This window comes from Amphiura filiformis, chromosome 14, assembly GCF_039555335.1.
Source record: "Amphiura filiformis chromosome 14, Afil_fr2py, whole genome shotgun sequence".
Taxonomy (NCBI): Eukaryota; Metazoa; Echinodermata; class Ophiuroidea; order Amphilepidida; family Amphiuridae; genus Amphiura; species Amphiura filiformis.
Genome location: NC_092641.1, coordinates 19,703,567 through 19,731,231, shown reverse-complemented (window position 1 = coordinate 19,731,231; position 27,665 = coordinate 19,703,567). Strand labels below are relative to the sequence as shown.

Below are 27,665 nucleotides of genomic sequence, written 5' to 3'. Positions count from 1 at the left end.
TTAATTTTAATTTTGAGGACTAATTGTTCAAGAAAGGGGGTCATTCAGTGTAGGCTACTGAAAAAACGGGGTCATTGGGTGTAGGGTTTGCCAAAAATAAGGGGGTCATTTAATGGACACATGACTTATGTCAATATATGGGAGTGCCCCGGGCCCAATTCTCACGTCTGTCAAAGGGGACACTCTTGTGAAATCCCTAATGGTTTGTACAGGGTTTCAGTTCCAGTCAATTTTCTCAGCACAGAAAATATTTTGCCTTTTCTTTGGTAATTATTGGAAGTTGATTTCCCTGATTAAAAATCAAACTTTTGGAATTGTTTCATCATGAGGTATTTATTTTATGGCATATTTTGTGATTTTTTTCCCATTGAGTACAACAGTAAGCGTCCCATTTGTGTCAGGGGTGCGAGATGGTACGGCCAAATCCCGTCAAAAACAACCAATGGGAAGAATTGATCTATCGCAAGTGATGTCATGCCGACCTGTCAAATGTGTGGTTACGTATGATAGATAGAAAGGCAAACCAAATTTTGTAAATTTTGTTTTACAAGTCCAATAATTTACTCACGTTTTAGACCTTTCATCTTCCGATCGGAAGACTTCATCAGTAATGCATCAATGTAGCAACTCTTCCAATCTCATCTCTAGAGTGTTCTGTTCCTTGCAGTACAAATGTAGGTGATCGTATGCATGACAAAGTTTAGAATTAAATATTTTGACAATTTGAACACATTGTCTATGGAGCAGTGTAATACACATAATCATGCATAACTCCCAAACGCAACATCGGAATCAACTGAAATTTTGGGAATAAGCTTTTTTCATGGATATCTACTGAAAACTGTCATAAAAAGAGGATGTTAGGATCACAAAATCCTCCTTTAAGCTCAATATCAATTTTAAATAATAAATTTTGGTGAGAATTCAGAAGCATAGCTGTTCTTGTATGTGTGAAGTAAATTAAATTTGAATGTTATAATTAGATTGTTACATTTATTTTTCTTGTTTCAGATGAGTTGCAGACTCCTGCATAGCAACACCACCCACCTGAAGTAACCAATGAATTACAACAATGTCTTCGAGAAAGTCCAAGTCTCAGAAGCAGACACCAACCCCACATGTCATCCATACCTGTGGAATGTGTGGTGCTGCGTTCTACGAAGAAAGCAAGTTCAAAGAGCACATGAAATTTCATCAAGATAGCAATGATCAAATGGAAACCAGTCAGCCAAGTATCAGTTATCCATATATGGGGAGTAATATTCCAAATATGGATATTGGTAATCCAACTATGGATATCAGTAGCCCAAATATGGATAGTGTTTACCCATATAAGGAGAGTGCCAGTGCAAATATGGATAGCAATAACCCAAATAGAAAGTTGATACTTTGCCAGCACCCCATATGCAATACATTATGTGTGGATCAGGAATCGTACGAGAAACACCTGTTGACCCATGGGAATTTTGCATCGCATAACACAAGTGATGTTAGCAATAGCCAGATGGAAACCAGTCAGCCAAATATGGATGTCGTTATTATGGGTGTATCTGTCGAAAGTAAAACCAGCCGTAAAGTAACATCAAGAAAACGGAAGCATAACGACGAACAAAGGGTTTTAGGGAGTGGTAACGAGCAAAGGAGAACAGGAGGTATTGCAATTGGGTCTGTCATTCAGAATAAAGTCGCAGATAGGAAGAGGCAAAGGATAGAGGGCGCTTCAAAAGAGTCAATGGACACATTGAGTTCATCATCATCGGATACCCTTCACCAGGTCATATGTCCACATTGTAATATAGAGATGTTTGCTCCGATGACATTATGTATGGCACATATCAGATCTCACAGTCGTCCATCTATAAATCCAGTAGTTTGTATATATAAGAACAATCTTCTAAGCGCGCATTCAAAGAAAAAGACACTCACATTTGCATGTACCGATTGTTCAGCTACTTTTACGAGTTACGAAAAATTGACATCCCATGCAAAGACTCACGTCCGACTAAAAGATGCATCAAAAGTGATGAGCACCGATGCCGGAGTGGAATCTGGACCAACAACACACCTGACAAGTACCGGTTTGAATCCAGAGGTCAGAGGTCAGGGAGTTAGTGGGTCCATAATCAGTCAGATCCAAAAATCTGTCAGTAGTCGGTTTGATACAGTGAATTCAACGCCACAGAGTTCATCAGAGTTACAGAGTACAATATTTACAGGGTTGCAGCGTATGCCACCTTTACAGAGTTCAACGGTGTTACATACTGGGCTGCAGAATTCCATAGGTTCACAAAGTTCATCAACATTGGAGAATTCCACAGGTTCACAAAGTTCAACAGGGTTGCAGAATTCAACAGATTTGCCAAGTTCAGCAGGGTTGCAGAATTCAACTGGTTCACAAAGTTTAACAGGGTTGCAAAATTTAACAGATTCACATGCTTCAGCTAGGCTGCAGAATTCAACAGGTTCACAAAGTTCAACAAGTGTGCCAAATTCAGTAGTTTCAAACCTACCAATTGTAGAAGAAGACTTAGATGCAATAACTGAAATAAAACAGGAGAGGCCTTCCCCAGAACCATCACCTAAAAAGGCAAAGATTCTTGACCAACCAACCCGGGAAATACATATGCAGAAGATACCATCATCAAAGGTGTATACGTGCCATGATATGTCCTGTACATTCAGAAGTTTCTCTGCTTGGTTGTACCAGGTCCATATTGATAGCATCCATCCTTTTCCAGCTTTCAAACCACCTACCTCATCACAACCAGTTGTTTTAAATGTGCCAGATGTTTCAACAAGAACATCTGAAGCTATTCGAGGAACTTCTACAAAATCGGCAGAATCTTCATCCCCAGCGGCAGAATCCCCAGCTTGTGTTGAAGAAAAATCGCAGAAATCTTTGTCTACATCTGGAGGAGCAGAGCCATCCGGTAGTACCTTATTCAGATGCAATGTGTGTAATTGTGGATACAGTAATTATGATACCTTTTACAAATCTCACATGACTCGTACAGAAGAGCCAGGGCCAGGATGGCAGGCAGGAAGAAAAGGCGCCAGCCCCACTGTACTTCTGTCGTGCACACATTGCGAAAGCAACGCTTCCCTGCGTACTATCTTTACATGAATCACATGCAAAGTCACATGATTAAATCCGACCAATCATCATCCTTGGGTGCTGAAATATCCTACGAAGCTCACACATCATCGCCATCAGCTCTTGACATTACGCAAGTTACAGAGCCCGTCGCAGGAGGTAAACCATATAATCCGCTGCGTTGTTCCATATGCAAGAAACGGTGTTTCACAATGACTGACTATCATAAACACGAACGCCTTTGTCTGAAAGAGCTGAGAAATAATGAACGTAAAGAGAAAAAAAGAATGGGAAAGTCAAAATCGGCCATGTCAGTGGAAGAAAAAGACGTCATACCTCTTCAACCTGTTATGTGCGATAATAAACTTCAATTTACATCACTGGCGGCACCTGCCAAGCAATACTGCAAGCCTTGTATCACTGCATTTAACAATGAAGACTTGTATTACAAACATATGGCATCTGAAGGTCATGCTAAATTGAGTTGTAGGTATTTCAGGCAGAGGCTACATGAACTACAGAAATTTGTGGATATAACAGCACCCAATAAAGTACCACTATTCAAAGAGCGGCAGACATGTGTGCCATGTGAGGCTACTTTTGATAAAATCCATGAGTACTATCAACATATGGCTAGAGAACCACATGCTGAACTTTGTTTTCAGTATTACACTTCGAAATTGAAAGGAAGTGGTAGTCAATCTCTACAAAGGTCAAGTCAGTCTCTGCAACAGTCAAGTCAGTCTCTGCAACAATCAAGTCAATCTCTGCAACAGCCAAGTCAGTCTCTGCTGCAGTCAATACCATTTACACCAATATCACAGTGTGTTGTTTCTTCTGATGCTATTAGACCAATGGATACTCCAAAACAGTCTTCCATGATTAGCAAAGCTGTCGAAAATAGGCCAGCTTCGTCGGAATCATCTCAGCCATTGGCACAAAAAACAGGAGTAGTTGATATGTTAGATAGCATCGGATTATTTAGAGGATTCTTATCCAATCCAAAATCAAATCCGTCAAACGTTCCGCCACAAAATATATCAGAGACCAATGCTACTCTTTCTACTGATGTTGCAGGAGTAAACATTACTGGTAAGAGTAGGCCGTTGGATCCTCGTCTATCGACGGTGTCTATAATCAGAAAAGAGCCCGTCCGACCGCTTCGACCGTTTGCTAGATTCTATACTAATATATGGCTTATGGTGAAGGATAATCCTAAGGTGGTCATGAACGATGTTGGCAAGTTTGTGTCGGACAAATGGGAAGAGCTTGAGGCAGAGAAGAAAATGCATCTTCAAAATGAATACCAAAAGCGTATGGTTATATTTGAGGCTGAGATGAAGTCTTATCGTGAGTATTTGGATAGGTATAGGCCTCAGAGATCTGGTGCGGGTAATATGGATGTCCAGCATGTAACAAGTAATATACCACAAGAGAGTGATACTAATAGGTCTGTTGCAGAGATGAATGTGGCCATAGTTGAATCTGGTTCATCATCAGCTGACAGACCTACTTCTGGAGTAGTTAGTGAGAAACAAAGCGATGTAGGCCTACATTTGGCATTTGCAGTTAAAGCGCCCTCTACATCAGGAAAATTAGTGGATGAGATCACAGGAGAGAGTTCAGGTACAAGTAGTAATGTTTCAAAAATTGCAGTTGAAGAAAATGTTACCTCTGGAAAGCCAGGCGTTGATGCTGTAGAGACAACTTCAGATAGTAATATTGCAGAGATGGTAGTGAGAGGAGTTACCAATTCTCAAGTAACATCAGAGAAGTCGGTGGAAGAGACTGATGGGAAGAATAATATTGATCATGTAACATCAGAGAAATGTGTGGAAGAGACTGGAGGGAAGGGTAATGTTGAAGAGATGGATAAATCTGTTGTGCCTTGTGGAGTGACATTTGGAAAGGTTGTGGAACAAGTTGTAGATGTGAGTATTGATGGTACAAATAAGGTTGTGGAGTCTCTGGGTCAGACAGAGTCTGTGGAAGACACTGAGGCTGTGGGAGATTCCAACCAGAAATCAAATAAGGAGCTGTCGTCTGTAGAAGATCAACATGAAATTGTTATGGAAAAGAATGCAGAAGTGGGCGAAGAATCTATGGACATAAGTGAGTCTACTCGAGAGAGTTTGGAGTCTAAACAAGGTGAGATTCAGATCACTAACCAAAACGAAAAGACATCAACACAAGGGCAAAAAATAAGGACAGTTGTAGAGGTAACCGCAGTTACAGGTACTGATATGCCATCTGGCAGCAGGGTAGATCAAGAACAGATGCATCAGGATGGGGGAAACTCTGATTTGAATGGATGGGTGCAAGGTATCTGGAAGGAACTCTCACATAAGATGACTGATATAGACTCAATAGGTGATTCTGTAAGAAGTGACTTGACTTGTGTCATATCTGGAAATGTAGATGCTGTTGAACCATCAATGTCGTCCGTTGCCGAAGACAGCAGGGTTGTAGTCAGTGAAGAATCTGGAAATGTTGATGATTCTAGGAATGTTAATTCAAATGCTTCGGCACCATCAACCCCATCTAATGTAAATTCAGTGTTAGAAGTACCCAGAACAGATACTAGGAAAAGCAGTGAGTCAGCAAATACTGTAGATTCAACATCAGCAGTTGTTGAGGAATCACATACTTCTAAACCAGTTGAAACAATGTCAGGTGGGTCTGATGCAGGGAGAAAAGAATCTGGAGCAGAAGGTGCTGACAAATGTATAGCTTCAGAAAGTAATGAAAATGCAACTTCAGCTAGTGTAGAACCAATGGCATATACAGCTAAGTCAGTTGAGACTGTTGCCTCTGAAACTGGGAAGACTCCTGAAGATATTAGAGAGGGTATGAAGTTGACAGATACTATGCTGTCTCATGCTGGAAATGTAGAACAAATGATACAGGGCACAGATGATACTAAATCATTGGAGACAGTTGCTGCTAAAGTTGGGAAGACCCCAGAAGGTCTTGAAGAGAGCATGGAGGCGACAGACACTACACTGCCACCTGCTGAAGATGCAGAATCGGTGATGCAATCATCATCTGGTGGTTCAACAAGAGTGAATCCAGCATTAGATGCTACCATCAAAGCAGATGCATCAGGACAAGAACCAGATACTGCTGGAGAAGATATGGAGGTAGTAAATTCTACACCACCAACTTTGCCTAGCGAGGAGTTGTCATCAGAGGCAAGTTCTTCCAATATTGGAAGAACAGAAAATGAAGCCCTTCAAACAAGAGTTGCAAAGGAACCAGATGCTGCTGGAGAAGATATAGAGGGCGTAAAACCGACACGACCAACTTTGCCTAGTGAGGAGTCGGCATCAGGCGCAAGTTCTATATCATTAACCCGACTAGAATGGAGTCAACAGTAAAGACTAGTGCTGATGGTGGAGCAACAGAAAATGAAGCCCTTGATACCAGAAGTGTAGAAAAGGAACAAGATGTTGCTAAAGGAAGCGTGGAGGTAGCAAATGCAAATACTACATCACCAACATTATGTAGTGGGAACTCAGAGACAGGTGCCTCTACTGTTGGAAGAACAGAAAATGAAGCCCTTGAAACAGGAACACCAGAAAAGGAACCAAATCGCATGGAAGAAAACACAGAGGCTCAAAATGCAAATACTACATCACCAACATTACGTAGCGGGAACTTGGAGACAGGTGATTCTAATATTGGAAGAACAGAAAATGAAGCCCTTGAAGTAGGAGCACCAGAAAAGGGACCAGATCGTATGGAAAAAAACACGGAGACTCAAAATGCAAATACTACATCACCAACATTGCGTAGTGGGAACTCAGAGACAGGTGCTTCTACTGTTGGAAGAACAGAAAATGAAGCCCTTGAAACAGGAGCACCAGAAAAGGAACCAGATCACATGGAAGAAAACATGGAGGCTCAAACGAAAGGAACATCCAAAGACCAATATCAAGATGATGTTAATGTAGACAAACATCAGAAAACAGATGATGCTGAAAGTGATGATGATGTGATACCACTTGACATCTTGGAGACAAAGGTACCAATGGAGGTGATTGATCTAACAGATGATAATGAAATGGACAGTAGTACATCATTGGATATACCAGAAGGTTTCTCGGATGACAGTGATTTAAAGCCACCTTCTATACCTCCAAGTCCGTATAAATTATTCCATAAGGACGTGTACCAGAGTGTCCAGAATGAGAATGAGGAATTGCGGTATGAAGTATGCAGGAAGATTATTAAGAATATGTGGAAGGTGTTACCGAAAGAGGAACAGCAGTTGTACATGAAACAGTACGATGTGACGGTACATGAATATAACAAAGAACTTGAGAGGTATAATGATGAAGTCAGGAGGAGGAAGAGGCATGCGAGGAAGGTACCGATAACATCGCCCTCGATGGCAATGACAGCTATGCGTGATCTGGTGTTGAATTCAACAGTCACAACACCGGTGGTAGGTCAGTTGCCTCATCATGTAGCATATGCTGTACCTGATTCAATGCAGATGGAGCCTGAAGGTGGTGTAATGGGTAGGATTCGGAAGGATTACCCCTACATGAATGCGGACTGGGGTAAAGTTGCCAGACATGGCGTTAGTAATTTTGAAAGTGTGCCAACTGTACCACAGACTTCACAGGAGTCTAGGCCTTCAAGGCACGGCAAGAATACGAGAAAGAAACCGCTTACTCCATACTTTCGATATAACAAGGAAGTTTACAGAGATATTAAACTGAAACACCCGGATATGGAATTTGGTGCTATGGGGAAACTGATCGGCAAGATGTGGCGAGAATTACCAGCTGAAGTAGTTGAGGTGTATAGGAAAGAATATGTGAAGGAAAAACGTGCATATGATAGAGAAACAGCTTTGATAAAACTGAAAGATCAAGAGAGGGAGTTGTCAAAACAAGCGAGAGAGGTGACACACCAGAGGCTTAATGATGCATCCCATAACCAGTCTTCTGTGCAGCAAATTGCTAAGAATAACTGGATGCAGTATTACGCAAATGAGAAGGGTCCGATTTTATCTGGAAGTATTCCTTGCATAGGAGTTCAAGGTTCTGGATCTCAGGGAGGTCAAATGGCTTCATTGGCAAGCTTTCAGCCATTCCAGCCAGCAGCATTGGTTAGTTCACAGGAAGTTGAGATTTTGTCTTCAGGTGCTCCAGTACACCAGACTCAAAGCTATCGTACAGTGCAGGTATCAGCTCCAGCTCATTTGACATCGCAGATTTCAGACAGAGTCCAGTCAAATAGCCATAGTTTTCAGTCTTCGTTGTCAGATGTTTCTGTTGCGCAAAACCAGAAGGATGACGTCATTGAAGAAGAGCGGCGTGGCACACGGGTGATCAATTTTGGTGACACAACAGAAGACAGCGCAATGGCACAATTGCAGAAATTGTTCACTGTTATTGGTAATGTGGAACCCAGTCCGGATCTTATGTTCAGAGGTACGGAGAGCTTTAAGTGTCAGTTTTGTGGGTTGATAATGCATAATCAAGAATTATACCAAACTCACACAAGGCAGCACAGTGAAGAGCATGCTAACACCTGTATGGGATGCAGTCGGCATTTCTCTAACCAGACTATTCTTCAGCAACATAAAGCAGTGTGTAATGCATCAACTGTTTCCAATCAAGATGAATCAACTGTGTCCAATCAAGATGAATCAACTGTGTCCAATCAAGATGAGTCAATGGAATTGAATGAACAAGAGACAGCACCTAGTGAAGAAGGCAAAGAGCGAAAACAGTTTATATACATGCATCCAACCCAGTTGCACAACAGTACAGAAAGTGGGTATGTGTGTATATATTGCTTAAAGGTGGTCAAGGTCAACGATCTTGAAACACATCAAAAAGGTTGCGGAATAGTTGTAGACATGAATACGAAGAATGCCGGAGACATTTTAAGTGCTCATATTGACTCTGCTGAAGCTGTTGATAGTAGTGAAGTTGATGGAAATGATGCTGTCAATGATGATGATGATGATGATGTCAAGAATGATGACGATGATGGGGATGAGATTTCAAGATGGGAGATAGCCCCAGGTACTTCCAATACTTTATTCCCTGTTAAATATATAAGTGATAAGGATAATTTTGCATTGATGCACAAAGTTCAATCCACTGAGGAGGACCTCTCGCAGGATTCAAATAATGATGTTGAAATTTCTCCTCTCGGAGAACCAAGCAGTGAAATCATTCCGGCAACAAATGATGGTATTCCTCAGCAACAAGAATTTAGCAACAAGACCTCACTGGTGATGGCATCTAACATCATATCCCAGGTGATGGAATCTAGTGTTTCTATGTCACAACAAATGAACTTGACTGGCGGAATGCCGGTCGCAACACAACCATTGAACATGACTGGGAGAATGCAGGTCGCAACACAACCATTGAACATGAGTGGGAGAATGCAGGGCACAACACAACTGTTGAACATGACTGGGAGAATGCAGGGCACAACACAACCATTAAACATGACTGGGAGAATGCCGGTCACAACACAACCATTGAACATGACTGGGGGAATGCAGGTCGCTACACAACCATTGAACTTGACTGAGGGTATGCAGAAGCAATTGAGTATAAAGTGTATACACTGTCATACCACCAAATATTCAGATAATGGGGCAGTACTCACGCAGCATATCTCAAACTGCCCTGGAGCCAAATGCCCACATTGCCTCTCAATTTTCAAGTTCAAAAGAAGTTCAACGTTGAAAATACATCTTACTACCTGTCAAGGGAGTGATCCAAGCACAGCGACGAAGCCAGGGAGCATCAATGAATGCCGTCTTTGCGATACCTGCTTCGCTACCGAGCATATGTTGGAGGAACATGTTAAGATGCACTCTGTTGATGAGCTTATGAATAGTGGACCGAAGGAGAAACCTGAGGAAAATACACGCAAGATGATGGTGGAAATATGCCCATATTGCAAGCTGAGGATGTTCTTTATTAATAGAATTAACTTTATGAGGCATTTGGACATTTGCGATTATAAACCAGAGAAGAAACCTAAGGAAAATTCTAAGATGTTGCATGAAGTTTGCCGATATTGTAATAAAAAGATATTCTTTATCGATAGAAGTACCTTCATGAAGCATTTGGATAATTGCATGTGTGCTAAGCCAACCTACTGCCAATATTGTAAAATGGAGTACGACTTCAAATCGGTGAACGAGGTGAAGCTGCATATGGCCACATGCGCAGCTGACAAACCTGGGGTGAAGTCTAAAGCTGATGGTATGAGGCGAAAGCAAGAGTGTTTGCACTGTGGTACTTGTTTCCGTGACCGAGGGGATTTTGAGTGGCATGTGCAGTCACTTTCAATCGAGGAATTGACAGAAAGAAAAGATACATGTAAATATTGTCGCAAGACCATTTCCTATGTAGATAGAAATGACTTCATCAAACACTCATTTAACTGTTCCAAGTTCTTTGTACACTGTCCCTACTGTTACAAGAAGTACATGTGTCGTACAACCTTTGATGTGAAATATCACCTTGCCACATGCACAGGAACAGGAGAGAAACCAGCACAGATGCCAAATATAGCAACTCTGTACCGAATGCCTGATACGAGTTTGGATCAAGGCAGAGATTGTCAGTTCTGTCACAAGACCATTCCAGATCGAGTTGAGTTTGCATCACACATAGCATCACACACTGTTGAAGAACTCTACAAGAGAGGAGATCGCAAACCAGATTACAAACCTGATTCTACTTCCCTTAATCAGAGTGAGAAAAGTGGTGCTGCAAATCCAAAAGACAGCGAAATGTTTCTTAGTTTCCCATACTTCAGTGGTAAGGATTTTACTCTTCACTGCCCTTACTGCAAGTATAAATATATCTTCAGTTTATTATACAAATTGAAAATGCATCTTGCAACATGTGCTGGTGTAGAAAAACCAGGAATAAAACCGAAGGGCAAGATACATAGATTGGTCTGTCTACACTGCTCCATTACATTCAAGAAGCAACAGGATTTTGAATCGCACATAGAGTCTCACTTTGTTGAGGAGCTGATGGAACGAGGGGAGCAGAATCAAGAGGAGCAGAATCAAGGAGAGCAGTTGGCTTGGACAATAAATGATCCTACTCAACAGGAGCAGAAACGAGGAGAGCAGATGGCTTGGACAGTAATTGATCCTACTCCACAAAGTCCAAGCGATAAAAGTGGTCCCGGAAGCTCAGATGGGATTGCGAACAATCTGATGATGTCAAGTGGGGTATCAATTATAAAAAAGATGGGTATCAATCAGCAACGTAAGTTGGAGTGTCCTCATTGCGATCTGACGATGTATTTTGACCGGGAACTCGGCTTGAAAATGCATCTAGCTACATGCATTGATTCAACTACCAGAAGTAAGATGTACTCCTTAGAAGTTGAAAAGACTAGGAATGTTTGTGAGTATTGTAATTTGAACTTGAAGAGCCGGGATAGCCTAGAGAGACACGTAGCTCGGCACGATTTTAAAAGCTTAATGAGACTATTCAAATGCGAGGAATGCGGACAGAAATTTCGCTTTGAGAAAGGTTTTGTCAGTCATAAACGCGTGCATGCTAGACAGAAGGAAACACAGGTGAGAAACAGGAGTGAGACAAACTCGGGCGTGGCGAATCTGCAAATAGCTGCTGTGAAAGGGGGAATAGCTGCCTTTGGTCATCATTTGCCAAACGAAGGCCCTGTGTTGAGTGAGCTGAGCATGTTTTGTCCGCATTGTGATGATAGTATTAAGTACCAAACTGATCTGCAGTTGAAGCTTCACCTTGCAACGTGTAATGCTATGAATGACGACCGACGGAAGAAATTGTATTTCTACAGCAATCTTAGTATTTGTGAAATTTGTGATGAGATTTTCAACACCAAGGATGTGTTAGCCAGCCATGTGGAGATGCATACTATGAATGATTTGCTGACATGTAAAATTTGCATGTCTTGCAACCAACGATTTCGTCACGAAGACGATTTACTGAAACACCGAACGTCTGAACACGGATTTCATGGTCTAACGGGGTCAGATGCTGTCGTGTCTAATATGGTTTCATCCAAGAATTTACCAAAGAAAGCGCATCATGTATTCTGTTCTCATTGCGACATGGAGGTTTATTACGATCACGAGAGTGAACTGCGTATGCATCTAGCTACGTGCATCAACAAAAATCCTGAGCTGTTGAAGGAACGAGCAACAAGCAAAGATAACAGATCCACATATGTATGTCAAGTATGTCTCGCAAACCAAGTTATTTCAAAATATAATTTGTACCAAGAAATGCAAAATCATGTCGAAAGGAACCATTCTATGTCGAGTCTGCTGCTGGTGAAAACATGCAAATTATGCAACAGTAATTTCCGAACAAAATCTGAATTAGCCAAGCATACAAATAAATGGGGAGGACGATGTAATAATGCGATGAAAGAGATAATGAAATCAATGACGAAAGAGTCAATGGTGGTTGACAAAGGAGTGACCGCAGGCACACCACAGACAAAATCCGCTGCGCAAGAAAGATCCATGAAGTGCCCACACTGTAACGACAACATTAGATATCGTCTCATTGAGGATCTACAATATCACCTGGCGACGTGCGTACCAGTCGTCCAAGACAAACCAAATGAGGTTTGCCAGGTGTGTGCAGACCATTATGCAGAGAAACTGGACATGTGGGGACACGCTCAGTCCCATTTGTTCAATGACCTTATGACCCCAAGGGGGATTCCCATAACAATGGCGAATCGACATGAGCATTGGGGTAGGCTTAAATTAAGTAGCATCAAAAAGGTGCGGTCGATCAGTTTGGATTTAGATGATAGCGAAGACAATGATGAAGAAGAGCGCTCATCAACATCCCCAATGTCGCCACGGTCGCCTGGATCAAAGAATTGCAAGTACTGCAACGCAGCGTTATTGAGCATGACCCGTAACACAGATAACCCCCATGAATGTCGTTTCTGCCACGTCACTGTAATGTCGTCTGTAGAACTGCGAAAACATGAAAGAGATCACATGACCTCTCATATATGTGTGAAATGTCCAGTCTGTCACGGCCGACATGCGACACAAAAACGACTGAACCAGCATATTTTGTGTCATATTAAGAGCTACACACAAGACGGTGGTGAACTTATCTGCCATGCGTGTGACTTTAGAGAAAGTCTAATTGAGGCAGAAACGTTTGTTTTTCACGTAATTTCGCATCAGATGGAAGGGCGGCAGTGGGCCATTCAGGATCCATATGCCAATAGCGGAGGAACCCAGATGGCGACGCAATCCGTTGAAGCTAGGCATGAAATGGGCGTTGATGATCTTTCAGGCATCAAGATCAAAACGGAAAAGATGGACTCTGATGAAGGTCATGAAGGTGGAAAACAGAAAGAAATTCATGAGGCAGCCACTGTAGCTAGACAGATGGAATCTAATAAAGCTGTTAAGTCACAAGCTTCTACATCCGAGGAAGAAAAATCTTCTGAAAGAACAGAAGACCACATGAGCAAGGTTACCGAGTCATCAGGGAGCACAATTACAGAGTCATTTCAAAGCACAGAATCTTCATCTACCACCATGAAAGTAGGCATATCAGATGACAGGATGGATGAGACTAATACAAGCAAAGTGCATGAGTTATCCGACAGCAGGATTGTTGAAACCTCATCTGACAGCACCATAGCGACGATATCAAATAGAGTACTTCCCGAGTCATCTAACAGCAAGATACTTGAACCATCTGGCAACAAAAATACAGAGACCTCATCGAATAGATCAATAGCAGAGGCATGTAATGAGATGATTTCTGAGTCAACTAACAGTAAGATTCCTGATTCAACTAACAGCAAGATACCTGAGTCAACTAACAGCAAGATACCCGAGTCACTTGATAGCAACATACCTGAGTCATCTGATAAGAAACTTACCGAGTCATCTGGCAGCAAGATAGCAGAGTTGTCTAACTGTAAAACTTCCGAGTCATCAACTAACAAGACTCCCGAGTCATCTGGCAGCAAGATACATCAAGAGTCATCTGGTGAGTCATCTGGTAAGTCATCTGGCAAGGTTGTTGACACACCTGTCATTAATCTGATAGCAGACAGTAATGTGAGTAACAAACCATCTCCTTCTGTTACAACTCTGTGTGAATCATCAGCACCCAAACCCACAGCATGTGGGGATTCCAATGTGGGAGCCGATGCAGTTAAATGTATCCCTGATGCATGCAAAAGAGATAGATCTTCACAAGGACCAGCATCTGCAGATGAAGGTACAGATGATGAAATAGCTATGGAGATTGATGAAGATGTTAGTGATGCTACAGACCTTGAAGAACATAGTTATTCTAAATCTCCTCGATATAAATCTATGGAAAGTAATGAATCTGACGACCCAAGTGAACGACAACAAGATATGGATGCTGTGGAGTCTACCAGTGAAAAAAGGATAGATGTGGTTGTGAAGGAGTCTACCAGTGCGTGTGAAGTAGATATGGATGTGACGGAGTCTACTAGTGCAAAGGAGGTAGATATGGATATGATGGAGTCCACCAGTGTTATGGATGTGAAGGAGTCTAACAGTGCAAAGGACAAAGATGTTCAAAGTGAGGATAAAGGAGCACAAACTAAAAATGGGATTACTTTTTTTTTAAAGAAAACAAAAATGGAGGGTCTGACGCAAGATCACAGCTATGCTAAGGGTATCTCTGTAGTTAGTTATCGTTTATTGAAAGACCAAAAAGATGCTGACAACATAAAAGGCGGTATAGATGGAAGCAAAGACAAGGGAAACAATCAGATTCCAAAGTTTGGTGTTACTGGTGGATCTGAGAAAGAAAGCTTAAATCAGGAAGCCAAAGAAATGAGAGATGAAAGCAAAGCAGATAGTGGAAGCACTTGGGTTGCAGATATAGGCATTAGTGCAGGGCTGAGAGACCAGAAAGAACAAACCGAGAAAGAAAACAATGATGGAAGCCATGCCAACATTGGAAGCACTCCGATTGCAGAGGTAGGGCGTACTGCAGAACAAAAAGAAAGCAAGAATGGAAGCCAGGCCAACATTGGAAGCACTCTGATTGCAGAGACAGGGCGTACTGCAGAACAGGAAGAACTAGCCGAGAAAAGCAATGAAATCATGGATAGAAATGCAAAGGAAAGTGTAAATTTGAGTGAAGTGGACAGAGTTGGCACCATAGAATCAGATAGCAGTGCTGAATTGAGGGCCCACAAAGAGGAGGATGAGAAAGAAGGAATAAATGGAAGTAAGATGGAGTTGGGCATCATTGCTGCAAGTAGAGTGCAAAAAGATAATGAGGAAGAGAAAGAAAGTCAAAACAAGAAAGAGACAGAAAATGTAATTGGGAAAGAGAAAAATGATGGGAATGAAACAAACAGAAGAAGTGCTCAGACTGCTGCAGTAGATGCAAGTGCTCTAGTTGGTAGTGGACACAGAGGAAGTGCTCGGACTGCAGAAGTAGATTCAAGTGCTCTAGTCCGTAGTGGACACAGAGGAAGTGCTCGGACTGCAGAAGTAGATTCAAGTGCTCTAGTCCGTAGTGGACACAGAGGAAGTCCTCCGACTGCAGCAGTAGATTCAAGTGATGAAGTTGGTAGTGGACGTCAATGTGATGATATAGGCGAGGTGGACAGTGAAAATGCGCCTGGTATAGGCTCTGTTCTATCGGATGTCGTGAAAATTAAGGAGGAGCCAGTAAGTAGTGATGATGATGATGATGATGGTGGTGTTTTGAAAGATAACAGTGAGGATGGAGAATTTGGTAAGGAATCTAATTGCACTGTTGATGGGATTGATGGTGGATCAAAGAAACCTGTAGATAAAAGTGAGGATGCTGCATCAAATTCAAGACATGTTGCTGAGCAGTCTTGTGATGAGACGGTGAGGTACCAACAGCTGGTTGCGGTACCAACAACCACCATCAGTCAACCAGTTGTCAGCCAAGCACAACCACATCCTTTGGCCACAGTTTTTCATGGAAGCAGTAATAGTGTTGTGTTAAATGATGCCGGACAGGCTATTGGTAATCATTCACAACCACTGGTTGGGGTGTCCGCAACCACTGTCAACCAGAGTCAAGCAATTGTTATCCTACCACTGCCCACAACCACTGTCAACCAGAGTAAACCAGTTCCTATCCAACTGCAGCCTACAACCACTGTCAACCAGAGTAAACCAGTTCCTATCCAACCACGGCCTGCAACCACTGTCAACTCAAGTCAACCAGTTCTTATCCAACCACGGCCACAAAATATGGTCACTGTCCATGACGCTAAGCCTGTATGTTTATTTTGTACGTACCGACACGACATAAATGAAGATTGTCAGAAAGTTCAGCAACCTGTATGCCCGTTTTGCAATAAAAGACATGGTGTGAATCAGCGGTGTGATACTATGGTGAAGTACCTGAGTCAGTATGATTCAACAAATCATGGCAAATCCACCGTGGGTCCAGTGATTAGACCATCGCGACTGCCAGGCCTGGAACCGTCATCAACATTGATCTACCCACAGACAGACTCATCGAGCTCAACCGAATTCATTAAAAATCTAACAAAACGTATTCCGTGTACGAATTCTATCCAAAGTACAACAGAAGGGCCACCAAGTATGACATCAAGTTCAACAAATTTGATTGAATCTCAGACAAATTATCTCCTATCGGCTCTAACTTCAAGTGCGCCCTCACTATCAAGTGTGCCCTCAACATCAAGTGCACCCTCAACACCTTCAGACAAATCACCAGCAACAAATATAGAGATTGTTGAAAACTTGGATGCTGTTAATGAAGCACGCTCCAATGCAATAGGCAACAACCATTACAGAGTTGTACAACAATCGTTAGAAGAGCAACTTAAAAACATCACTCCAACTGTTGATTACAGCATTGCGGAAGGCTCAAAATGGGACCCTTCCATTGTGTACGATGATCCAGAGTCAGACAAAGAGCTTGGTGATATCCGTTGTCCATTCTGCTATGAGAACCACAGCAGACCACTTGTGTGCTTGCAAACCATGGTGTATTTGGCAACGTTTGGTAAATATGAGCCGATGAAAGTCGGGGATGGGCAGCGAGCACGATTTATGTGTCCAATTTGTTATGATGATTTTCCATGGGATTACAACTGCAGAGCACATACTTTTTCACGACATGTGAAGAATTTGAATAATTCGGATGTTAGTATATCGGTGAAACCGGGTCCTGTTCCGGTTAAAGTGAGTGAAGACAAGTATGGATGTCCACGCTGTCGGTCAACATTCAATTCTCATCAAGGCTGTCGAAGTCATCTTAAGGTTTGCGACGGCACCGATGACGGACGAAAGAAAAGTTCAATGACCCCTTACAAGTCGGACAAGCCAAGGTACCGCTGTCCTTTCTGCCCAGAAGTCCACACACGCCCGTATAATTGCAGATACCACGTACAGAAGCAACACACACGTTGCCAGAAACCGCAGGAGCCTAACGAGCCAGTGAAACTCGCGCATCAAAGATATCTATGTCCGTTCTGCAGTGAGGAGTTCCCACGGGAAACTACGTGCAAGAAACATATTGGTAGGAAGCATCTTACTGAAGAACAGCTTGTGTGTGATACTTGTAACAAGTCGTATAACAGACAAGAAGAGCATTGGTGTCTTGCGCTTCCGATACGAGAAAAAACAGGTCATTATCGCTGCCCGTACTGTCCTCGTAAAGTATTCACCAGATGTTATAACTGTTCAGCGCATATCAGGGAAAAACACAGTGGTCCAGACGGAAATCATGTCCTTCACAGTTATCAAGATGTCCTTCACGGTTCTCAAGGAAGACGAGTTGCACCACCTATTCCACCTGTAGATCCAGCAGTAATGCAGAAATTAATTAAATTTGATGAGACACCATGGCAACAAGCTGTGATGAAGGGAAAACAGAATGCAGCAAAGTGGCAAGAAACAGCGGTGACCAGATGCAAGATTTGTGGGGTAACGTACAAAGGAAAGAACCACAAATGCTTACAGTCAAAGTGTCCACATTGCATGAAGTTCTTCTCACTCAGGTCGGATTTAATGAAACATATTTTGGCCGATCATAAGTTGAACTGGACCGATGGTGACGAGGAGAAAGGGGAACAAGAGGCAGGGAATCCGAAGAGAGAGATGCAAGAATTAATGGCAGCGGCTGATTATTATGGACGGTGTGATGTGGAAGAGAAGACTGATAATGATGAGAAGTCATCTGTAATGGAGACATCGGCAGAGGTGATGGAAATTGAAGAGATATCACAGGAAGAAAACGGGCCATCGGTGATGAGTGATGATAATGATGACGTACAGAGGCTACCGGTGATCGAGAGGGTGTACTCACAAAGTGAAAATGATGACGATGTACCATCGCTGATGAGTGTTGATATTGATGATGGACAGAGGCTTCCGGTGATTGAGAGGGTGTACTCACAAAGTGATACTGGTAGTAAAGATGATAGCAGCTACCGAGATGAAAGTATGGGCGATGATGAGGAGCAGGACGATGACATCCTACTAGAGTCACAAGGTGAGGAAGATTTTTAGAAGATTTAACATCTAGTCCTGATGCGAGTCAAATCCAACCTTCGGAGAACTCCAACTCGCAAATGGACCCAAACTCGGTCGATCCTGATACCTTAGTTCAGAAGGACTCAAGCTTAATTGATCCTGATAAAGTTGTTACGATACATTTAAGTGAAATAGTACAAATGATGGAAGATATTAAAGGGCAGGAACCGGTAATAAAAAGGGTGGAGAAGGAACTGAAGGAAATGGCGGTGGTTCTTAAAGAATTGGGTGAACAGGGCAACTTGCCATCTGTTAAAACCAACGACCTCAAAGATCAGATTGGGAGGGTTGCATCAGAAGCTTTCAAGACGGCAAAAGAGTTACAAGTGATGTATAGAGAAGAAGCCAAATATACAGGTACTGAAATTGGAATGAGCATTACTGCCTTGACTGAAAATGGAGGTCAAGAAAAACAATCTGCAAAAGATGATACTGATAAAAGCGATGAATTTTACACTGAGTCTGCGAAGAGAGAAAGTGAACATGTAGGAATGAAATCTATGGAAGATGGTAACAATCCTACAGCTGATGAGTTTACACCTGTTCCTGACAAAGTAAGCAACATCTTTAGAAGTCACAATGTAGGAGACCACATAAGTACTCCAACAACAATTCATGGTGGATGTTCTTATTCAGTAACTATGGCGACTGGAAGAAGTGAAAGTGAAGAATCTAAGCATGTTGAAGATACCACTGCATCTAATGACAAAGTGAACTCAACTGTCAGATGGGAAGAGGTCAAAGGTGAAGAGGTCAAAGGGATGGGGAAACAATCCTCAGCAACACTTGTTGTGGGTATGGAATCAACATCACATATTCTGCAAAATACAGGTATCTCAAGCAATGAAAAAGTACTAAAAATTGACAGTGAGAAATTGTTATCAGTAGAAGTAGAGAGCAAAGATTTGCTTTCATCAGAGAAAGTTGCAGTTGATGATACATCTATGCCATCAATGACTGAAATGATACCATCCAAGCCTACTGCAAGTACTCCTGGAGGACACTGTCAAGTTGATATGTCACCTGGACAAGGCACAGGACAGACCCATTCCCTTGCCAAGCAGATGGAGGAAATTAGACTACATAGTAACACAGAAGGGACTGCTGTACCTGGGAGTTTATCTCTAGATATGTCGCCTGCACAACGGACAGGACAGAATCATTCCACTGCCAAGCAAACCGAGGAAACTCTGCTACTTACCACAGAAGGAACTGTCATATGTGGGAGTATATCTCAAGAAATTGCAAAAATTGTTACTTATGAATTACTCAATGATGATCATAAAATGACTACATTGTCAAAGCCTGATATAGTCGTACCATCTTACAAAGCAAGAAGCAAGCAGAAACCATCGCCAAAGAAGAAATGCGACGAAGCTGACAGTGATTGTCAAGATGTGTATATTATCAATGACAGTGAAGCTAGTACATCAGGTTTCCATGGCAACACCAGTAAACATCCCGATGAAGAGTTAATGTCTCAAGACTCACTGGAAGCAGACGACACAAATGCACCTAGTCTGAGAAGAAAATATGGGAAAACATCGTCTGTTGACTACCAAGGTGGTGTGATGATGATGAAAATGGAAGACGAGGACATCCGTCACAAGGTCAGAGTGGACAAGGTGGAGGGGTCAATGAAGGCCAGAGTTTGGTGTCCGGAGTCTTACCATGATGAGGGGGTACCAAATTCACCAGAGGTTAGTCTGCCTGATACAAAGAAATAAACAATTTGCCTCATGTGTAATGCTATGTGAAATGGCCTATAATAGTGTATTTCTAATAGAAAATTGGCAAATGTTAAGCACAAATAGTGCCTTGCAGGGGCATTTTGTGATTCTAGCATCCTCCTTTTAGGTTATTGTTAAGGGCTCGGATAGTGACGTTTGTACATATATTTTGCTATCGGAAGTTAAAGAAGAAACAAGAAAAAAGAAAATATGAACAAAGAAGTCACTTGGTTCCCCCGGGATTCAAATGTTAGACCCCTCGGGTGCCAAGCACACAATAGTGGGAGAGCCGGGTGCAATGGTTAGGGTACTTGCCTTTAGTGCATGAGGTCCCGGGTTCAATTCCCGGCGGTGGCGATTTGCTGGGATATTGACTTAGAATAAAAAGTCTGAATTTAATTGGCAACATCTGTAGATTAAATTAAGACTTCCGCTCTCCCATGGTTCATTTAGAATTGGGTAAATGAATCATGAAAGTACTCCGCACTTCGGAGGGGATGTTAAGCCATCGGTCCCATGTGCAGAGAGCCATACCTGTACATGTATCTCGGAGCCAGTTACGAAAAGAGTAGGGTGTTAACCCCCGACTGTTCCCAATCCATCCCGGTATTTAAAAAAATCACCAGCCGGTAGCCACAGGGGTTACGCTGGTCTGAGCATAGCACTTAAAGTGATTGCATCACCGCATCACGATTCATGCATGCGCGGTGGTTATAATCGTGGTATTTTGTAGTATTAATGGGTGTTAACTGTTAGGGTTAATAAATGGATTTACCAAATATCAAATCAACTAAATTGTTGTAAATGATTTTTCTTACAACAATGATACAAATTTAATGTTGTAGTTATGACTGATCATTAGATGGGTGCAATTACTTTTGGGAAATGTTGTTATAAGTAGATATGCTTTCTCGACACGAATTCATAATAAGTTATAGTATTTCTACAAGTACACTGTCAGTTATCACAGTACCCATGCAACCAGTCCCTGTGTGAGTGGTGGAGCTTTCGTCAGATGTTTCTCTGACTTCATCAGGACTGAATGAAGTCAGAGACACTGATGAAGCCAAAGATACACCTGAAAAAAGCTCGACCACTCTTGCAGGGATGGGCTGCATGGGTATTATGATAATCAACGGCATACGCGTTGAAATACTATAACTTCATTGTTGGTATCTTTGAGAAAATTTTTTTGTCGTGATGGGAAATGTACATTTTCTTATCAGGCGTGCAATAAAATATTATGTCCTTTTAATTTCTATCTTGCAGAGGAAAAAGAGGAAACACTCCACTAAAACACAAGAAATCACCACTCCTGTAAAGAAACTACGACACAACCTATGGATACCACCAAGCTTTAACACTAACTATGCAACTACCGAATGTACCAAAGGATTAAATCCTGGTGAGAATATGGAGCAGACGATGTCGGAAAGTAGTAATAATGCTGCAGAATTTGGCGGGTCAAAACAGAAGGTAGAAACAGAAAGTGCAATGGCCTCGGTATCATGTGATCAGTCTGGAAATGACATGGCAAAGAGTAACAATGGTGCAGAATTTGACAGGTTAGCTCAGGGCAATGAGACTCAACTGGAGAAAAGTGTCAAATTGTCTGCAGAATTGAGTGACACATCTCACATAGACTTATCTAGTCCTACCAAGAATAGACAAGTAGTCAAAGCAATAAAGACATATTTGAAATGTAAAAGTAGCAATCACGACCCAGAAGTCGAAATCATTGAAGTGACACATGCCAATGATAAGAAACATACAAATTCAGACGAGCAAAGCGGTGTTGATGAAAGCATTCCTGAAAATCAAGATGTCGGGGTTGCTGGTGCTGCCAACAAAAGAGGAAATACATCAACAAGTGGAAGTGAAAAACGGTGGGATAAGAACACGACTTTTGCAGATCTGTTAAAGAATTGAACTGATGGACCATTCCATTTGAAATCCATACACCCCCTACGGAAGACATGACTTAATCTTTCACACAGGGGGTGTAGATTTCAAATGGAGTCACCCATTCAGGTAACTCGCTTTGAAATACATACTCTGTGTGAAAGATGAAGGTCAAGTGGGAATGGATTTCAACTGGAATAGCCCAATAGGTTAATGTTGTGTAGGTTTACATGAAGTATAGAAAGAAAAGATGAGTTTTGACAGATTTCATATAATATCAGACTTTGTACCCACAACCACATATCTGTTACCAGTATTATTTCAATAATGCAGGGTGTCCCTGGAAGAACTGAATCGTCGGGAACTAATTTTTTTGGCATTTTAACACATAAACCAAACATAACTAAATAACCAATGTGGTTGAGGAATTTATCAGCTATCACATACTTTTTGAATTTCGATAATTGACCACTCCATTTTTAAAATTATAGAATTTTCGAAACTAACTCATTTTCAGTCATTCCACGGAGTCAATTATCTATCAATGACAATAGACGCCTTATGCGCTGATGATGCGCAGTGATTAGCACTCCGAATACAGATCATCGATTGATATTTGAATCTGTGGAAAGGTTTGAAAATGAGGGAGTTTCGTAAAATTCAAGAATGGTGTGGTCAATTGTCAAAATTCAAAAAATATGTGATATCTGATTTATTCCGCAACCACATTTTGTTATGTTAAGTTGTGGCATTAAAATACTCACAACAATTAACAGTTTCCGTTGATTCAGTTCTTTCAGGAACACCCTGTAGATGAACATTTAAGTTACTGGAAATGATTTGTAGACTGCATGTACAGTGCCTACCCTTCAAAATGTGTATTTTATTGTATCATCATATTTTTACAGACTGTATCAAAATGATTGCTCTCCAACGGTTTTCAATTGCTGTGAATTTGTTTAATCATGTTGCTGAAATTTGTTGCCAATATCAAATTACTAAGGGATGAAATCAAAATTCGACCGGCGGTCGACCACCGGTTCCTGGCGGTTCCATCCCTTTGGAGCTAGTTTCTATTGTTCTGAACAGTGGAATGTATTTCAACCGCCAGTAACCTTTCGGTCGAGTTTTGATTTGATCCCTAAGAACGCCATGTTTAATAAGAATTTTTGATTATGAGAGTAGCATATTATGATAAGAAATTGAGCGCTTTTTAAGGAAGGTCTTCTTTACATGATTTTATCACAAAACTGCCTTGATGGCGCTAGGTGCAGAAATGACCGTTTTGCTTGACAACATGAAAGCACTCCTGTAATAAGCCTTGCAAGCAGTAAGTCCTCCCATCATTTTGTGCAGTGAAAATGAGGGAAATTTGCAGTATTACCTTCTTTCATTCAGAGTACAATGTCTGCAAAATACAATGGCAAATTCCAACAAAATCAACAGATTATATGCTGTTTCAGTTGCTATAATTTACATTCCAAATGAAGTAAATTTCATATTTTTTATATTTTTCTGAAAATGACTTAAAGAAGTATTTTGTGATTCTAGCATCCTCTTTTTATGACATTTTTCAGTAGATATCTACAAAAAAAAAGCTTATTTTCAAAATTTCAATTGATTCCGATTTTGCGTTTGGGAGTTTTGCATGATTATGTGTATTACGCTGCTCCATAGACAATGTGTTGTAATTTCGTTCTGGTATACCAGAACGAAATTCAAATTTCACGATATCTTTGCTAAACGAATTAATCTGCAAAAAAATTTTTGTACATAAACATATGTAGCCAGAGGTTTCCAGTGATATAAAAATCTCAACTTCTTTTGAGAAAAGTGGGGGGATGATGCTGGGATCACGAAATGCCCTTTTAATGTGTCAAGAACAATCATTTTAATACAGCTTGTATAAAGGAGTAAGTTGGTTGGGAACAGAGCATTAGTCCGAAGGATCATTTGTCCGAAAAAGCTATACTGTGTCTCATCTCAAGTTGAGAGTAACGTCATGTTGGATTCTACTAAGTGTGTATACATAACCATCACCCTTTGGGATTACTTAAGCTCACAATTTGAATATGTCACTACGAAATCCAATGTGGCGTTACTCGAGATGAAACACAGTATAGGGTAACTGGTTGTGTGTTCAGATTTTGACATTTTAAAACATGGGATGAGTAGGCACTATAGTCTACATACTATTCTGAGTTCATCTGCATTTTCAAGTTCATTAATCAATCATTTGCTCTTCCAGTTGAATAACATGCACCCCCTATGAAAGACATGACCTTAATCTCCCACACAGGGGGTGTAGATTTTAAATGGAGTTACCGATTCAGGTAGTCCCATTTGAAATTCACACTCACTTCTATGTGGAAGATTAAGCTGATGTCTTTCACAGGGGTGTATGAATTTCATGTGGAAGAGCCCATTCATTTTAATTGGATGGATGACTGGCAACAATGAATTATAGTAGTACAAGGAACTTATACGATGTCCTCATTCACAAACTGATACTATCTGTCCATCGTATAAGACTGTTACTGTATGGCAGCGTGTTGAAGGAATATTACAGAGTCAAGAATAGGCTCCATCATTTTTTTATTCGGATCCCTCACAGTCTCCCAAAACATCAAAACATCAAAAGCGTTGCACGTATACTTTAGACTGTCCTTTTCACATAACGCAGACAAAGTAGGGCCAACTTGCCTAGAAATGGTCAAATTTTGGCAAGAAATATCTCTGTGTAATCCTATGTAAGTCCCATATCACATCGTTATCAGCAATCGAGTTTTTTTCTTCTGAAGTTTGGCTGGTACCCACCAGCGTCATGCACGTGATGTGAGACAGCTAAAATAATCGATCGGGGATCATTAAACGTCAACAAATTTCAAAACATAGAAATCTGTCAACTTAATGGCGAGCGGTCCGAATTTTGAGCCATACAAGTTTACGTGGTGAACTAGAATTATAGTACTCCTGAAAAACTATTTTCAGTGCAAGAATATTTTCTGGCACATTGTATTACCTTCTCTACATTCCAGATTTGTGAAGAGTGTGCTTGTAATTTTCAACTGTTTCATTTTTTTATGCATTTTTCAAGCTGATTCCAAATATGGTCATGAAAATTTACAATTCTGATATTTTTGCATTAAAAATAAATTGGAACTTGTTGTTTGCAGTCGACACCCACGGAGAGAGAGTTAATGTTACTTAATAGTACATCGTACTTTTGAATTAAAATGGATCAGTTTTTTATCTAGAATTTTCCAAGTTCTCTGTTGGTGCTTTTATAACAAAAATGTGTAGCAATAGACAAGATTTTGCATCAGAATAGTAAAGTTTCAAAGTTCTTAAAACATTTTGTAGGAGCATTGATGATTCATAAAGATCTAATTCAAGTATTCCTTGATTGTATATGACAATATTACTTTCACATATGTGATGCGATCAAGCAAAATCAGTCGGAACTCGGAAATATTAAATTTTCAGTTTCGTACGGGATAGTAAAAAGCATTTACAAAGCTGCATTTTGCAGAAAACCCCATTGAAATTGAACAACCAGTTCCAAAGATATGAGCAACTATAGAGTTTCCAAAACAATAGAAAACAAAAGGAAATATTTCCTTTGTTTGGCTATATCTCAAAATCAATATTTCCAAGTTCCGACTGATTTTGCTTGATCGCATCACATATTTTGATGAACTGGTATAAACATTTTGATTACAAGATATTTAAGTATTCTAACAACATAATAATTATCATTTATACCAATATGACTTGAATTCGCTGCCGTAGTGCACGTTAGTAACCATTGGTTAATGGTTTAAGCCTGGTCTCATACACTTGTTCCGAATTATGATATGCCATAGGCTTTGTGTTGTGATCATTTTGATCAGTGGTTCATAACAAAGAAAGCGTGAGCCAGTAGACCTAGCATGTTCTAACTAGCACTACGCCAGCAAATTTTATGTATATCAGGGGTTTGGGCAAGACTGCCCTATCTGCAATAGCTACCTGGTGTCATATTTTCAGATTGTGTACAATATAGAATGCAGACATTGTCAAATGTCTATAGGGGAGCTACTGCAGGTAGGACCTTCTTGCTCCAATCACTCGATTTTGTATTGTGCCGCTGAGGCAAATGAGAGCGCAAGTGATCATCAGCAAGGTTCTTCCGCACTCTGCCGACGGAAATGGGTGTTGTGATTGGCTAATTGAATCACATTATCATCACATCGGCACCTCTTTCGCTGAATAAACTGTGTGGCATCGTATGACCCAAGTATGACCTAGTTCTTTTTACAAGATAGTCCGGAAGAACAGTAGGGCAGTGCGAAAGGGATCTTGTTGAATACAACAGGAAAGACTCGCCAGCAAATCCACTGTAGTTCCTTGTGGTCCAGTTTGATGAAGTCTAGACCAGAAATTATGCACTGGTTTGATCTGTACCAGTTCTGATTGGGCTGTTGCAGTTGAAATCCATACACCCCACATGACCTTAATCTCTCACACAGGGAGTGTGAATTTCAAATGGGGTTACTTGAATGAGTGGTTCCATTATTTTGAAATTCACACTCCTGTGTGGGAGATTAAGGATATGTCTTCCATAGGGGTGTTGGATCGTAAGTGGAATAGCCCATTTTTGTTCCTCTCAATTTATTGTGTCATTTTACCCAAGCTTTTCATTCTGTTTATTTCAAACAGCATGATAGCTTGGGGGAAATATTGTTTCCTCAAATTGGGCTTAGTTAGCCATTTTGTGAAGAAAATTTGATAGAATTTGTAACAAGTACGGTAATAGTAAAATAGGTAATTTTGATACAATTTAGGTAGAAATTTGTATATTGTAACAAAGAAATTAATACCTTTTATATGTTGTAAAAATGAAATATATTTCTTGTTAGAAAAATATATGAAAAATGTTAAATCTATACTGTAGTGTTTCTAGAACATTTTTGGTTTTGTTAAGTCAGAACATGGAAGGTCAACATGTCTTTGTACCGTTGTTATGTGTAACTGTGATAAGAGATATGCAGCTCATACAAGGTATCCCTGAAAGAATGGTATTGTCCTTATGTTGGGTATTTTATTGTCCAAACCAACCAGAACGATACAGTTGATGGAATAAATTAGTTACCACATACTTCTTGAATTTTGACAATTGATTTACAAAGTATTTTACAAAACTACCTCATTTTCAATCCATTCCATGGAGTCAAATATCAGTCAAAGGCAATAGACACCGCGTGCGGAAAGGTTTGAAAATGAGGGAGTTTTCGTAAAATTCTTCTAATTATTTCAAGAACTGTGTGGTCAATTTTCAAGATTCAAAAAGTTTTAAGAGTTTGTGATAGCCGATTTATTTCCC

At 40.8% G+C, this 27,665-nt stretch overlaps 1 protein-coding gene across 1 annotated transcript; it reads left to right on the top strand.

Moving 5' to 3' along the window:
- Positions 1–6,415: 6,415 nt before the first annotated feature.
- On the top strand, positions 6,416–21,814 carry LOC140169813 (uncharacterized). Its single transcript, XM_072193116.1, has 2 exons — positions 6,416–18,627; positions 21,668–21,814. The coding sequence occupies exons 1-2, from the start codon at positions 6,456–6,458 to the stop codon at positions 21,691–21,693; spliced, it is 12,198 nt and encodes a 4,065-aa protein (XP_072049217.1). The 5' UTR covers positions 6,416–6,455; the 3' UTR covers positions 21,694–21,814.
- The last annotated feature ends 5,851 nt before the right edge of the window (positions 21,815–27,665 follow it).